The sequence below is a fragment of the Dendrobium catenatum genome, unplaced genomic scaffold (assembly GCF_001605985.2).
Source record: "Dendrobium catenatum unplaced genomic scaffold, ASM160598v2 fragScaff_scaffold_1116, whole genome shotgun sequence".
Taxonomy (NCBI): domain Eukaryota; kingdom Viridiplantae; phylum Streptophyta; class Magnoliopsida; order Asparagales; family Orchidaceae; genus Dendrobium; species Dendrobium catenatum.
Window position 1 is genome coordinate 141715 of NW_021319578.1, and position 13957 is coordinate 155671.

Below are 13957 nucleotides of genomic sequence, written 5' to 3' on the forward strand. Positions count from 1 at the left end.
CCGCATATGAAATTCTCATTCCTTAAATTACAATACATATTAAGTTTATTATAGCCCAACTTTCATTAATATTATTATTATATCATCCTATCATTATTTCATACAATTTACAAAAAATAGACTAGATTTCTAGTTAGATCAGCCAAGGCACGCCGCTGATATTTATCTATTATTTGGCTTCGTGGTTTCTTCATAAGCATAATAGTAGTAGCGATAAATCTTGCAGGCATCTCTCTCTCTCTCTCTTTCTCTCTCTCTAATGATGATTTTTTTTTAGATTATTAGACTGATTTCAATTACAAAGAATAAAAACGCTAGAGAGAGAGGATATTTTTTATTCTGTCTAATTTTGATTTGGATATCCTCACCTAAAGTTTTCGCTATTCCCTATCTAAATATAAGAAATCTAGACTAACTTCAATTACAAAAACCCTAAAACAAAGTTAAAATCCTAATACTACGATCCCATTCTCTCTCTCTCTCTTAAATTTTAATTCTTTGTATAATTCCACGCCATAACATTGCAAAAGGCGTCTTACAATACCAGTAATTCAATTAATTGGATCAGGTAAATTGCAAGTTAGCAGTATATCCATGCGTCTTATTTTTCTGCAGCTGTTGCACCATCTTATTTGTTCGGAAACTCATCTTTGCTTGCCTCTGCTGTCAAGAATTCAACTTCAGTGATAAATGCTGCTGATGCAAAAAATCAAAATCGTCGTTCAAAGCTTCTTTTGTTCTGGCCTCTAAATCCGCTCATAGAAAACCCCTAAATATACAAAGAAGGGATCAAAATATATTACATAACACACTACAGTGAACAAAAACAGAACAAACCAAATAGAATTAGAAAAGCTTTCATGGAGGACCTGATAATCAACACTACTACGGATATGTCTCGTCACCTATTTGTCCGCCAAAACAGAGTTCCATGTGAAAGAAGGAAAACTAGATTTAAAAGATATCATATAAAATAAATGCACAAAAAATGAAAACATAAATGATATCCTAAAATTTATAGATTTTTGCATTAAAAATACATATTGAACAAAGTATACATTTAGATCCAAGTTAGCAAAGAGACTACATAAATTACATAAGAAGCCTTTTCTTCTTTCTAATAGTAAGCATTGCTATGAAATCAAACATAGAAAGCAGAGAAAAATATTGAAAATAAGTATATTGACAACCAGGCAATTGTAGTTTTTGCCTAAAAACTCTAGATAAAAGAGGAGAAGGGTTTGGGCAATTGCAGGATACACATAACTCCAGGTATTTGGGTGGAAAGGGATTGAGCTAAGGCTCTTTGGTTCTTACATTGCTTAATTGATTTTCTAATCTCCTAAGGAGGTTTATTTATAGCCTATATGAAAGCATAATACTAAGTTAAGTGTGGCAGAGATGAGGATGCTTAGATGGATGAGTGGCTTTACCCTTAGAGATAGGATACGAAATGAGCATATACGTGAAAAGGTTGGAGTAGCTCCAGTAGAAGATAAGATTAGAGAGAGTCGCCTTAGATGGTTTGGTCACATAAAAAGGCGGCCTTCCGACGACCCAGTTAAGAGAGTAGAGGTATTAGATTTGACTTGTGTTAAGAAAGGTAGGGGTAGACCTAAAAAGACTTGGTTAGAAAATATTAGGAATGACCTTTCTTTATTAGATTTAAACGAGAATTTGGCTTTTAATAGGACACAATGGAGAAAAAGGATTCATGTAGCCGACCCCACGTAGTGGGATAAAGGCTTGATGTTGTTGTTGTTGTTGTTGTTGTATGAAAGCATAAAGACCAGCTAACAAATTAATAACAATCTATTCAACCTAATTCCTTAATAATAAGTTAATTCAACCATTACATTATTTATTCCTAGCATGCATTGTATGAATTAGTGCTATCTGCAAGAAAATAATTTAGGGTTTTGTATATATGGTAAAGGTTGATACTTTAGGTAAGAAACAAAGGGGGAGTCAAGCCACCAACTTAAACCCTGCAGGATAGCAAATAATACATAGAGGAATTATGGAAGTGATATACAAGAATGTGCGAATTATAGAGGAATTAAGTTAATGTGTCATAAATCAAAATAATGGTAAAGAGTACGATGTGATACTAATGTTTCTCAAAATCAATTTGGATTTATGTCAGGTAAGTCTGCTATGAAAGTTGTACATTTATTGAGAGGTTTGATGGAGAAATATAGAGAGAATAAGAAAGATCTATATATAATATTTATTAGTTTAGAGAAAACATATAATAAGGTTTCAAAAGAGGTGATTCGGAGAGTTCTAAAAAAAAAAAAGGAGTTAATAAGGCTTATATTCCAGTCATTAAAGATATGTATGCAAGAAGACTTGCTTTGTTCAAACACAAGGCAATTTGACCACGTATTTTTTTATTTTAATTAGTTTATATCAACGATCAACTTTAAGTCTATATCTTTTTGCTTTAGTCATGGATGTTCTAACTACATATTTGCAAGAGGATGTATCTTGGTGTAGGCTTTTAATGATGATATTCTTCTTGTTGATAAGACTAGAGAGGGAGTTGAAGAAAAACTTGAATTATGAAGATCAACCTTAGAGTCTAAATATTTTTATTTGAGCGGATCTAAAATCAAACACATGGAGTGTAATTTTAGTAGCTATAGTTCTACTAGAGGGATTGTGACTTTGGACAATCAGATCATTAAAAAGAGTACACAATTTAGATATCTCAAGTCTGTCATTTAAAATGATGGTGATATTATTAGTAAAATTCAAGGTGGATGGTTGAAGTGGACTGCATAGGGCCTATTTTGTGACATAAAAGTACCCCTCAAACTTAAGGAAATTTTCTATAAGATGGTAGTGAGACTTATAATGCTTTATGGTGCAAATGTTGGCCATTAAAAGAAAGCATAAAATTAAGTAAAGTGTTGAAGAGATGAGGATGCTCAGGTGGATCAATGACTTCACTCATAGAGACAAAATGTGATGAGGATGCTCAGGTTGATCAATGACTTCACTCATAGAGACAAAATGTGAAATCAGTACATATGTGAAAAGGTATGAGTAGCACGATAAAGGTTTTATGTTTTTGTTGCTATTAATGTTGTTGTCTGTCCAACCCATATTGACCTAGAGGGATCATTGTTAGGTGTGACAATATATTATATTTATGGACTAGGTGATAGACTAGGGTCAGAAAGGTGGTATTCAAATGAGCTGTTAATGATTTGTTGCGCGCTTAAAAATTATCAAATCAACTCATCAATTAATGTTAACACATTGACTAATATACATTCAAAGTTCAAGTTTCATAATACAAAATAAAAAGCAGTAAAGCTAAATTGAGAAAACAAACAATTCTACAAAAAAAGTTGCAGAAATTAATAATTGATTGTAAATTTTGGGAAATGCCAGGCTGATAAATTCCACATTTTGGAATTAGAAGGTAATCATGGACACAAAATTCCTTATTTGACTGTGTGGTAATAGTGTTAAAAATCCAGCACATCATTCAAGTACCTGAATCTTCTGCTACATTATTCTTGGAGTGAGAAACTACTAAGGTTGGAGCATTCACTTGCATTTTGAGAAAATTGAACTCCAATGCCAACACAGGTTTTGACAACAGAATCGAAATGCATTGGTTCAAGGTTTTGTCCTCTGTCAATTTACTATTGTTGAGACAATCAACATCAGGTTCATCTTCACCATAATTGCTGGTAGGTCCAGAGACTTTCGCTGCCATCACAGGACGCATCCTGCGTGAGCATCAATTCGAAGTTCCAGCACAGTTGTCACAAAATATTAGACAGGCAAATTTGTTGTTCACAAATAGCTTCCTTTGCATTTACTGCGTGATTCATTAAAATAAAGGTCAAGGATTAAGAATTGAATTATTTATTGTAACAAATTCTTAAAATTTTCGGAGTTGAAAAAGAAAATTTTCTGCACATGATATTTATTGATTTAGAGAGAACACGTGATAAAGTTTCAAGAGAAGTGCTCTAGAGAGTTCTAGAAAAAAAAAGGGTTATTAATTTTTATATTCAAGCCATTAAGGATATGTATACATAGCAATTACTTTTGTTCAAACACAATGTGATTTGACAAGTATTTTCTTATTTCAGTTGGTTTACTTCAAAGATCAACTTTAAGCCCATATTTTTTTGCTTTAGTCATGGATGTTCTTACTAGACATTTGCAAGAGAATGTACCACGATGTATGCTTTTTGCTGATGGCATTCTTCTTTTTAATAAGGCTATAGAGAGAGTTCAACGAAAACTTAAATTATTGAGGTCAATCTTTGAGTCTAAAAGTTGTTATTTGAATCTAAAACTAGTTGATCTCTCGGGTATATTGTTCAAAGTGATGGTGAAATAGATGGGAATATTATTAGAAGAATTCATGTTGGATGGTTGAAGTAGAGGAATGCATAGGGCTTATTGTGTGACAGAAAAATTCCCCTTAAACTTAGGAAAAATTCTATAAGATGATGGTGGGACCTACAGTGCTTTATGGCACTGAATGTTGGTCATTAAAAGAGAAGTATAAAATTAAGTATAGTGTTGTAGAGATGAGGATGCTCAGGTGGGTCAGTGGTTTTACTCTTAGAGATAGAATACAAAATGAGTATATATGTGAAAAGGTTGGAGTAGCTCTAATGGAATATAAAATTAGAGAGACTCACCTTAGATGATTTGGTCACATAAAACATCAACTTATGTTAAGAAAGGTAGAGATAGAACTAAAAAGACTTGGTTAGAAAGTATTAAAAATAACCTTTGTTTGTTAGATTTGAATGAGAATTTGACCGCCATTAGGACACAATGGAGAAAAATGATTCTCGTAATCGACCCCATTTGATGGGATAAAGGCTTAATGTTGTTGTAGTTATTGTAATTCATATAGGAAAAAATTGAATGAACATATATTAAGAGAAAAAAAAAAAGCATAAGGAGAAGGAGAATAAATAATATATAAATGGCATTCAAGAATGATCTTTTCTCGCATCAATCTTCCCCAACATCTCAATCAGCATTCTTCAAAGATGATAGAATAAGAGGATACACGGAAAATACTTCATCATAAATTTGCTCTTGGTGCCGAATCTCCTATTCATGGATAAATCCAGCACCATGAATTAGATCTCCAAGCACAATTTTGTTCGTGTCCTTGCCAAATTTAACAAAAATATATTCCTAAAAATAAATTTCATTCATCCATCCTTCCGTAATAGTCATTACAAGAGTATATATAAACTCACATATAAGATCAATCAAAACACGAGGGAATTCCAGTAGGTGATTAGTCTTAGGAAAATGATTTTGCATTGAATGTGGTAGGGATTTGAAGAGTCATTGATAGTTTTTTATGTTAAAATAATTGTGTCAAAGAAAGGGGAGAGGAAAGAGCTTGGCTCATGCATGGAGAAATAGTACATTCATATAGCGGAGGTGAAAGGTTTGGATTTTGAGTAATATGTCTTGACTAATTAGAATTATGGAGGCCCACATGATAGAATTTTGGATATTTTTCTTCTAAAAAATTATAGATCTTGTAGAGCTAAAGAAATTTGACTACTTATATGTTGACATTATAGTCAAGATATTAAAACATGATTATATAAGACATAGGATTAGGTTTGGATTCAAGGAGATTTGGTTAAGGTCTGGGCAATCATGAAATTTGATGAGTTTGACAGGATTGACCAGATTTTGATATCATGCCTCATGTCTCGAATGATATTCTTGACTCTTTTACAATGATATAATTCTTAGTTACATATAATCTTACTCTTTCAAATTAGTCATAAAAAATGTTCCTGCATCACTAAAATTCATCCATTGATAGAGAAGGCTCATTATAGAAACTTTTAGTTATAATTTCTTATGCTTTAGCAAGGATTGAAGGTTTCTTCAAATAAACAAAAGCAAGCTAGGATGGCCTGAAAGCAAAGTGGCAACCTCTATGATCGTTAATGGACATTAAAAAAATAATCTTTGACATATAGTTGCGAATGGAATAAAATTACTTCATAATGTTCCTCACCTGCATTCTAGCTGGCAAGCATACTTTAGAAGAAGGGGATTGTGAATGGTTCGCCCACTGAAATTTAAATAATAATAATAAAATAAGTCCTCCATATGCAAATATTGTCCTAACAAAAAACATCTCACTAAAGATCCATAACGTAAAACTCGCCTAAAATTTGGAAGTGACATTTTGATTTTTGGACCCATCCATCTGTCATCACTATGCAATTTTGGCTCTGTTATGTAAACCCCACAATTAAGCAAAGGAATCAATACAGAATGAACTTTCTCCTTTAACAAAATGACAACATATGGCAGTGTAATTAATTATTATCTTCAGACGAATATGTATACTAATGCGTAAGAACCTTCGTGTAAGAAGTTTATCTTATGCTGGTACAATATAGAAGGAAATACATGGATCACAATTCCATTTTCAGCTTTTGGTAGCATCCTTTAACCATAAGCATTTCTGTGTGTTGGTTAAAAGCATCGCATCAGAATAAAAGGCTGAATTCAACTGCTGATATCTTACATTAAGTTTCTCCAGCCTATGGAATACTAACCCAATGATTTGTTTGTCCAATACAAGGTTGCTGTATTTAGTTAGCCACCATTTTAGTACCAACGGACTTGTGCTAAACCATAAAGTGTTAGAATTCAAAGCATAACTTAAACTTGATGATATGCTCTATCATAATGATTCACAACTGTTAAGACTCGAGAGTAAAAAATAGATGGGTTGCCTAGTTTTCTGATTCAATCTTATTAAAGAAACCCTTCATTCTATAACAATCAATTCAACCATAGAAAAATTGCCTCTTCCGCAAATGCAAATGTCATACTACAAAGCATAACTTAAACTTTATGATATGCTCTAACATAATGACTCGCAATTGTTAAGACTCGAGAGGGAAGAAATAGATGATTTTCCCAGTTTTCTGGTTCAATTTTATTTACAAAACCCTTCATTCTACAACAGTCAATCCAACCATAGAAAATTTGCCTCTTCCACAAATGCAAAAGTCATACTAAACTTTTTTGTTATTACAAATTTCTTTCAACATTAGATTGTGTAAAGGATATTTATTGTATAAATGATTCAGAAAAGGTATATTATGAAAGTAGTTAACGGGCTGCTTGAGTGTTATATTTGTCAGGTGTTTCGGATTTAAAAAAGTAGTCGAAGTAAAAAATATACGGACAGGATATTTATGCACTCACCAAGATATGGAATGCTAATGCTACATAGGGACATTATGTTGGAATCATTAACCTCTGATATTTTGACTTCAGTATGCTCCTTCCAGCTACTGCGGCTAAAGCCAATCATGTTCAGAAAACAATTGTACATGTTTTTGGATTTCACTCTGACTTCTGCAGATTTTTGCTTTAAACCAATAAAAAAAAGAATTAAAGAAAGATGGAAGCAATCATAAGTCATATAGACTATATATGATGCAGACAAGAAATAAACCAGAGGAATCTGGTACTAGTTGAGAGACCCGAGGGAGTAAGAGATAAAAGAGGATAAGAAGAAGATTCAATATTTTAATTCATCATTCAACTGACCAAAATCAAAGCTAAGCGTTCCCATTTAAAACAATAAGATTACAAAAGATAAAATTGAAATCAAATCAAATCTAATATGACCTAACAACTAAAATTTAGGCCTAATATGATTGGGCCATTTAAACTTAAGCGGGCTTGCCGACCAACCAACTCTTTTTTATTTTTAAATTTTTTCATAATCTTTCAAATTTTATTTTTTTAATTAAAGTTATTTTTTCTAAAGTTACTTTTTAATTTTTACCTATTTTTTATTTATTATAAATTTAATTGAAGTAATTTATTTTTTTATTTGGATTTTTTTAAGTGAGATGAAATTTTGTTTATTAATTAATCCATCAATATGTTTTAATTATCAATTTGTTTATTGTTTTTAAACTATTTAGCTAAATAAGTTGTAGGAAATATAATGAAAAAAACGAATCGAGGCATTAGAACAACATATTGCAAGAAATCGAAGAATAGTTTTTTTTTTTTTTAATAGAAGGTATTTGAAAAAAACTTTTAAAAAAATATGATTAAAAATTCTACCCAGCAAAATTGGCAGTGAACTTATCATAACGAAATTGTCAGAGGACGAATCATTGGCTTCAGATTTTCTTCTAGGTGCTCAGCTATTATGTACTAAAAATAATAATAAACAATCGGACAAGACATTTAATAATTATGTATGTGGGCTTGTGCGATATGGGAGAATGCATGAATTCCGATGTAAGGCCAACCCATAGACCTGATTCATTTTTGTATTTTTAGAGTACGAGTTGGCCTTTGGCAAGTGAACGCGAAAACAAGAAAATATTTTTGTTATGTAGGTATATATATATATATATATATATATAGTAACAATAACAACAACAAGCCTTTATCTCATAATATGGGATCGCCTACATGAATAATTTTTCTACATTGTCCTATTAAGAGTTAAATTTTCATTTAAATCTAAAAAAATGTAATTTCTAATATTATCTAACCAAGTCTTTTTAGATCTACATCTATCTTTCTCAACATAGACTAGATCTAATACATCTTCTCTCCTAATCAGGTCATCGCAAAGGCGATGTTTTAAGCGACCAAACCATCTATTCTCTAATCTTATCCGTCATTAGAGCTACTCCAACCTTTCTACATTAATAATTATTTCACATTCTGTCTCTAAGAGTAAAGCTACTAATCCATCTAAGCACACTCATCTTTGCAATACTTAACTTTATTTTATGCTTCTCTTTGAATGGCCAACATTCTACGCCATAAAGCATTGCAAGTCTCACCACATCTTATACAATTTTCCCTTAAGTTTGAGGGGTACTTTTCTATCACACAACAAGCTCGATGCATTCCTCCACTTCAATCATATTACTTGAATTCTACTAATAATATCCCCATCTATTTCACCATCGCTTTGAAAAAAAGATCAGAGATATCTAAATCGTTAACTCCTTTTAATAACTTGATCGTCCAAAGTCACAATCCCCCAACTAGATCAACTACTACTAAAATTATACTCCATGTATTCGATTTTAGATCTACTCAGACGAAAATCTTTAGACTCTAAGGTTAATCTTCATAATTTAAGCTTTCCTTCGACCCCCTTTCTAGTCTTATAAACAAGAAAAATATCATCAGCAAAAAGCATACACCTAAGAACATCCTCTTGCAAATGTTTAGTAAGAACATCTATGACTAAAACAAAAAGATATGGGATTAAAGCTAATCCTTGATGTAATCCAATTGAAATAAGAAAATACTTGGTCAAATCACCTTGTGTTTGAACACAACAACTCCTGCATACATATCCTTGATGAGTTGAACATAAGCATTATGAACTCCTTTCTTTTCTAAAACTCACCAAATCACATCTCTTGAAACTTTTTATCATATGATTTCTCTAAAGAAATAAATATCATATGTAGAACCTCCTTACTTTATACTTTCTCCATCAAACCTCTCAACAAATGTATAACTCTATAGCAAACCTACCTAGCATGAATCCAAACTTATTTTGAGAAACATTAGAATTTTTCGGAACTTATGCTCAATTACTTTCTCCCATGGTTTTATTATATGACAGATTAACTTAATTCCTCTATAATTGGCACCCACATGTGCATCATCTTTATTCTTAAAAATAAAAACCAATACACTCTTTTTCCACTCATCTAGCATCATTTTAGTCTTCTAAACATTTCCACACCTCAATTGGAATATTATCGGTCTCAATGCTTTTCCATAATTCACTTTCTTTAAAGCCTCTCAAATTTCGATTTTACTAATACTGATGAGGACATCAACAGATTCTACCGACATGTTTATCGACGGAGGAATCGCAGATCTACGGCCATGATTCAGCGCCTCTACTTTTGATTCATTTTCATGATATGTTATTTAGTACGAAATTGTCCAAGCTCGTTTGGAAAGCACTTAATTCCCCTTAACCCCTCCTCCTCCCTCTCTCTCCATGCCGCCGGCCCCAACTAGGGCTTCTCCCCATTACTTCTTATTCAATGCTTTAATTGCAATTAATTTGAAATCGATGTTTAAATTAATTCCCTCCACTTTTACTCAAAACCTGAAATTATTTTCAGATTTGGGATTAAAACTTTCTCCTCCCTCCCTCCTAACCTAACCTAATCCTCCCTCCTCCAAGCCGCCCCTCTCTCCAACCCTCTACCTTCTTGTGAACCCCTAGTTCTCTCATGACACTTGAAGCCAAGAGAAGAAGACAACCACTCCTCCCAACCTCGCCATTGGTACATGGCCGATCCTGAGGTTGATCATGGACTCGTTCTCAATTCTCAAGGGGAGGTTGACATCATCCGCTCACCGTTCTTTGACCTCGGGTTTGGAGCCGAAGCCACCGTCAAGGAATACGTGGATCGCATCCTTCCCCACTTGGCGGAATTCTTCGACGAACAAAAGTTTCTTGAAGAGCGGAAGATCACCGGACGACTCCCCGTTTCCCCACCGCCGGCTACCGATCCGTCAACGAAAGTCCTCGGCGCCATCTTCCTAGTGGTAATATCCTTATTCATTGGACTCGTCTTCCTCCGCTAACCCAAAAGAGTGCATGAATGAGGCGGTACTCAAGGTGAACCTCTCTTTGTTAAAAGATGGATTTTGTTACGAGCATGTAATATTTGCTATTTATCAAGAATTTTGATTGGAATGTACGGTTAGCATCAAAAGCACTTCTTTGGCCTAAGCGAGTTTATTTCTTTAAATTCTTAATCTTCTTTTATATCCAAGTAATAAATTTTTGTGAGCAAAGCTTTATTCAATTGTTCCTTTTAATTTCCAAGGTAACTCCTAGTAGTTTCACATCAAATACGATGATAAAAATAAAAATATATATTTTTATTTTTTATTTATGATGTTAAAGTCACTAAAGTTAATCATATTCTCATAGTATTTACTGGAAAGCTTATCGAAATATCTCATCCACCTAAGTTAAATACCCTTTTCTAAGAAAAATATTTTTGATCTTCATCTTTAATACACTTCACTTGAACTAGATCCTTGCTTATCATCTTTTTGTTTGGCTAACTTATACATATGTCATTCGTCTTCCTTAGTATCTTATTTATTATATAAATACTAAAGCTAATTTTTTTGCATCACATATTATTTTTTTACTCCCTACATACCCATCTATATTTGAGAGCGCGCGCACTTATGCTGCATAAAATATTTTTATCATGATACTATATCAATTTCTATACCTAACTTTCCACCTTTGCCCAAACAAGTAGCAGTTCAACAATAACTACAGCCATAAACAATGCCACAAACTTTGTTTCTTCTCCCATCCATAAACACCACAACCAGCCACTAGCAACCCATCTTGTCAATGCTTCCAGCTTCTTCACCATCGGCTGCCGCCACACCAATCTAAGAAAGTTGCAATAGTTGCCTCAAAATGGAATCCTCAACTTTTCAGCCACTCGCTGACCACCAAGATCCGAAATTGAACATTCACCTGAGCTTCATTGGAGTCTCAGAACCATAACATCGGCATTGAAGCGCTAGCCAACAAAAAGGTAAAACCAAGAGATCTATATGGCCCATCTTGTCAATGCTTCCAGCTTCTTCACCACCAGATGCCACCTCACCAATCTAAGAAAGTTGCAATAGTTGCCTCAAAACAGAATCCTCAACTTGCCAGCCACTCGCTAACCACCAAGATCTGAAGTTGAACATTCAACAGAGCTTCATTGGAGTATCAGAACCAGAACATCGACATTGAAGAACTAGCCGCCAAACCAGCCAACCCGAAGGTAAACCCAAGAGATCTATATGGCCATAGGCCTATATTTTATATTTCATCTTACTTACAGGCAACAGAGGAAAAACAATTTTAGGAGATAAATGGCTTAAGAATGGGTAACAAATCTAAGAATATCTAAATTTTAGCTAACCAGTCCATTTAAAGATTCATGTAGAAAAAGGATTCATACAGTCAACCCAATGTAGTTGGGTAAAGGCTTGATGTTGTTGTCATTGTTGAAGTAGTCCATTTAAAGATTAGAACAGCCCTTATAATCCGAACAAATATTGACCAAACTATCCAGATATTTAGAGAATTAGGCAATGGAAGTAAAACATTTTCTAGGATATATGGATGGCTAAAGAATAGGTGGCGAATTTGAGAATATCTATATTTTACATAATCACTCCATTTTAAGATTAGAACAGTCAGATATTTCAGGAATTAAGTCAATGGAGGTAAAACTTATTTTAGGAGATCCGGATGGCTTAAAAATAGGTATAAAAAATCTAAGAATATTTAGATTTTATATAACCGCCTTATTTTAAGATTAGAACAGTCCTACAAAACTTGAAAAGATTATCCAGATATTTAGGGAATTAAATCTTGAGCAGTTGAATAAATTAAGCTCCACATGATAACACCTACCTCCGAGAATATTCCAACATTGCTTGGAAGACCAAATTCCTACAAAAAAGTAATAATAATAAAAATGTGCGACTTCAAGAGGTGGAGTAATGATAGCAACACTACCTAAAGAAAGGTATCCACAAAATGCCTGAAGGGTTTTACCTTCCTCCCATGCCTACAGGCTTCTTCATTGTTCACTAGTACTCTGGCAGCCCACCTGCCAGGGAAATATGAATACTGGCAGCGTAGAAACTACTCATTTGTTACGTGGATCAATACTTATTTTTTCTTAGACTTTTCATTAATAAAACATAGAGAAAGGTGCTTACGCGCAAGAAGTTGGTGGGTTCCACACGGTGCCAGCAATAACCACTAACTAAGAGTAACAAAATGAATAAAATTACGTCAGGAAATAGTTTCAAGATAAAGCATCTCTCACAAAGCATATTCAAGAGATTCAAAGTCGGTCATATATGCATGCATAATTGCATATAATTCAAAACATTTAAGAAGCCTAACAGAAAATGTCCTTTAAGAAAGCAAGCCACAAAGAGATTTTATATAGGTTGTTTTGAAGTATAAAAACTTCCTAGGGGAGATCAACATGCAGAACCTCATCAAATTTTGCCACCGGGCTATCATCATAACGAGCAAGGAAGAAACCTCCAAGAGTGTACCTGCTAAAATAAAAGTTAAACATATTAGACCAAATAAAGCACATCAATTTCCAATGAGCGAAATGATGAAAGCAGTATCCTGAGGATTTAAATACCCAAATGCTTCAACGATTTTAAACTCCTTTGGGATGAAAACACGAGCAATTTCTGCCTTTACAAGATGTAATTGATACAGTGCACTGAAAATAAAATACATCAAATTAGGTGAAATAACATCTTTGCTAATGCATTGTTGAGAGAGTCTGATGGACTCATAACACTAAATAAGAAAATTCAAAAGTAAACTAAGATGTAATGTGTAAAATAGCTTGCCTGCCTTTGAATAACCAAGGGGGTCCCATAGCATATCCAGAAGACAATTGTACTTTAGAATCCTCCATGGAACTTCCCCTCGCCAGCACTATATCAAGTCTATCCAACATGAAAAAATGAAATACATTGTTCAGCATTTAAGTAATAAATGACAATTTCACTAAATGATTTATTTTTAAACAGCAAAGAATTTGTTGTGTGATATATATATTCAGGCACCAGAAGTTGTTTAACATTTTGGCTTTAAACGAAGATTTATCACACACAAAAATATAATAATGTTGTAAAAGATATCAAATTTTTCTGTGAAAATTAAAAAAAAAAAGAAAAAAAATCATAATGCATGACCAATTGAAATAATTATATATAATATTACATAAATGTGCTCTTCCCCGTCATTGGAGAAGACAATATTATGACTTCGGGAACACTAGCTTTATCTCTTGTCTCTAGTAAGGATTGTTGGAGAAACATTGGGAGGTTATAA

At 33.2% G+C, this 13957-nt stretch overlaps 1 protein-coding gene across 12 annotated transcripts; it reads right to left on the minus strand.

Moving 5' to 3' along the window:
• Positions 1-303: 303 nt before the first annotated feature.
• On the minus strand, positions 304-13572 carry LOC110116709 (protein NEOXANTHIN-DEFICIENT 1). Of its 12 annotated transcripts, XM_020850405.2 has the most exons (12): positions 13471-13572; positions 13254-13337; positions 13095-13161; positions 12811-12857; positions 12644-12698; positions 12500-12538; positions 7246-7411; positions 6191-6257; positions 6038-6094; positions 3508-3746; positions 870-905; positions 304-769 (listed from the first exon to the last, which is right to left on the minus strand). In XM_020850405.2, exons 1-11 carry the CDS (start codon positions 13536-13538, stop codon positions 886-888), a joined length of 909 nt encoding a protein of 302 aa, XP_020706064.1. In that variant the 5' UTR covers positions 13539-13572; the 3' UTR covers positions 304-769; positions 870-885. The 12 variants fall into 12 exon arrangements, with proteins under 12 accessions (XP_020706064.1, XP_028554408.1, XP_020706062.1 ...); XM_028698575.1 differs by lacking the exon at positions 870-905 and having other exon boundaries at positions 12644-12686; positions 13095-13158; XM_020850403.2 differs by lacking the exon at positions 870-905 and having other exon boundaries at positions 13095-13158.
• Between the last annotated feature and the right edge of the window lie 385 nt (positions 13573-13957).

What these genes read in the sequence shown, in the direction of transcription:
- LOC110116709 (XM_020850402.2), bottom strand. Translation starts at nt 13,538, where the DNA reads ATGGAGGATTCTAAAGTACAATTGTCTTCTGGATATGCTATGGGACCC. An exon ending in ATGTCACTTCCAAATTTTAG is followed by an intron (nt 6,095 to 6,190) that starts GCGAGTTTTACG and finishes TTTAAATTTCAG; the next exon opens with TGGGCGAACCATTCACAATC. An exon ending in TAATGTAGCAGAAGATTCAG is followed by an intron (nt 770 to 3,507) that starts GTACTTGAATGA and finishes TTGTATATTTAG; the next exon opens with GGGTTTTCTATGAGCGGATT.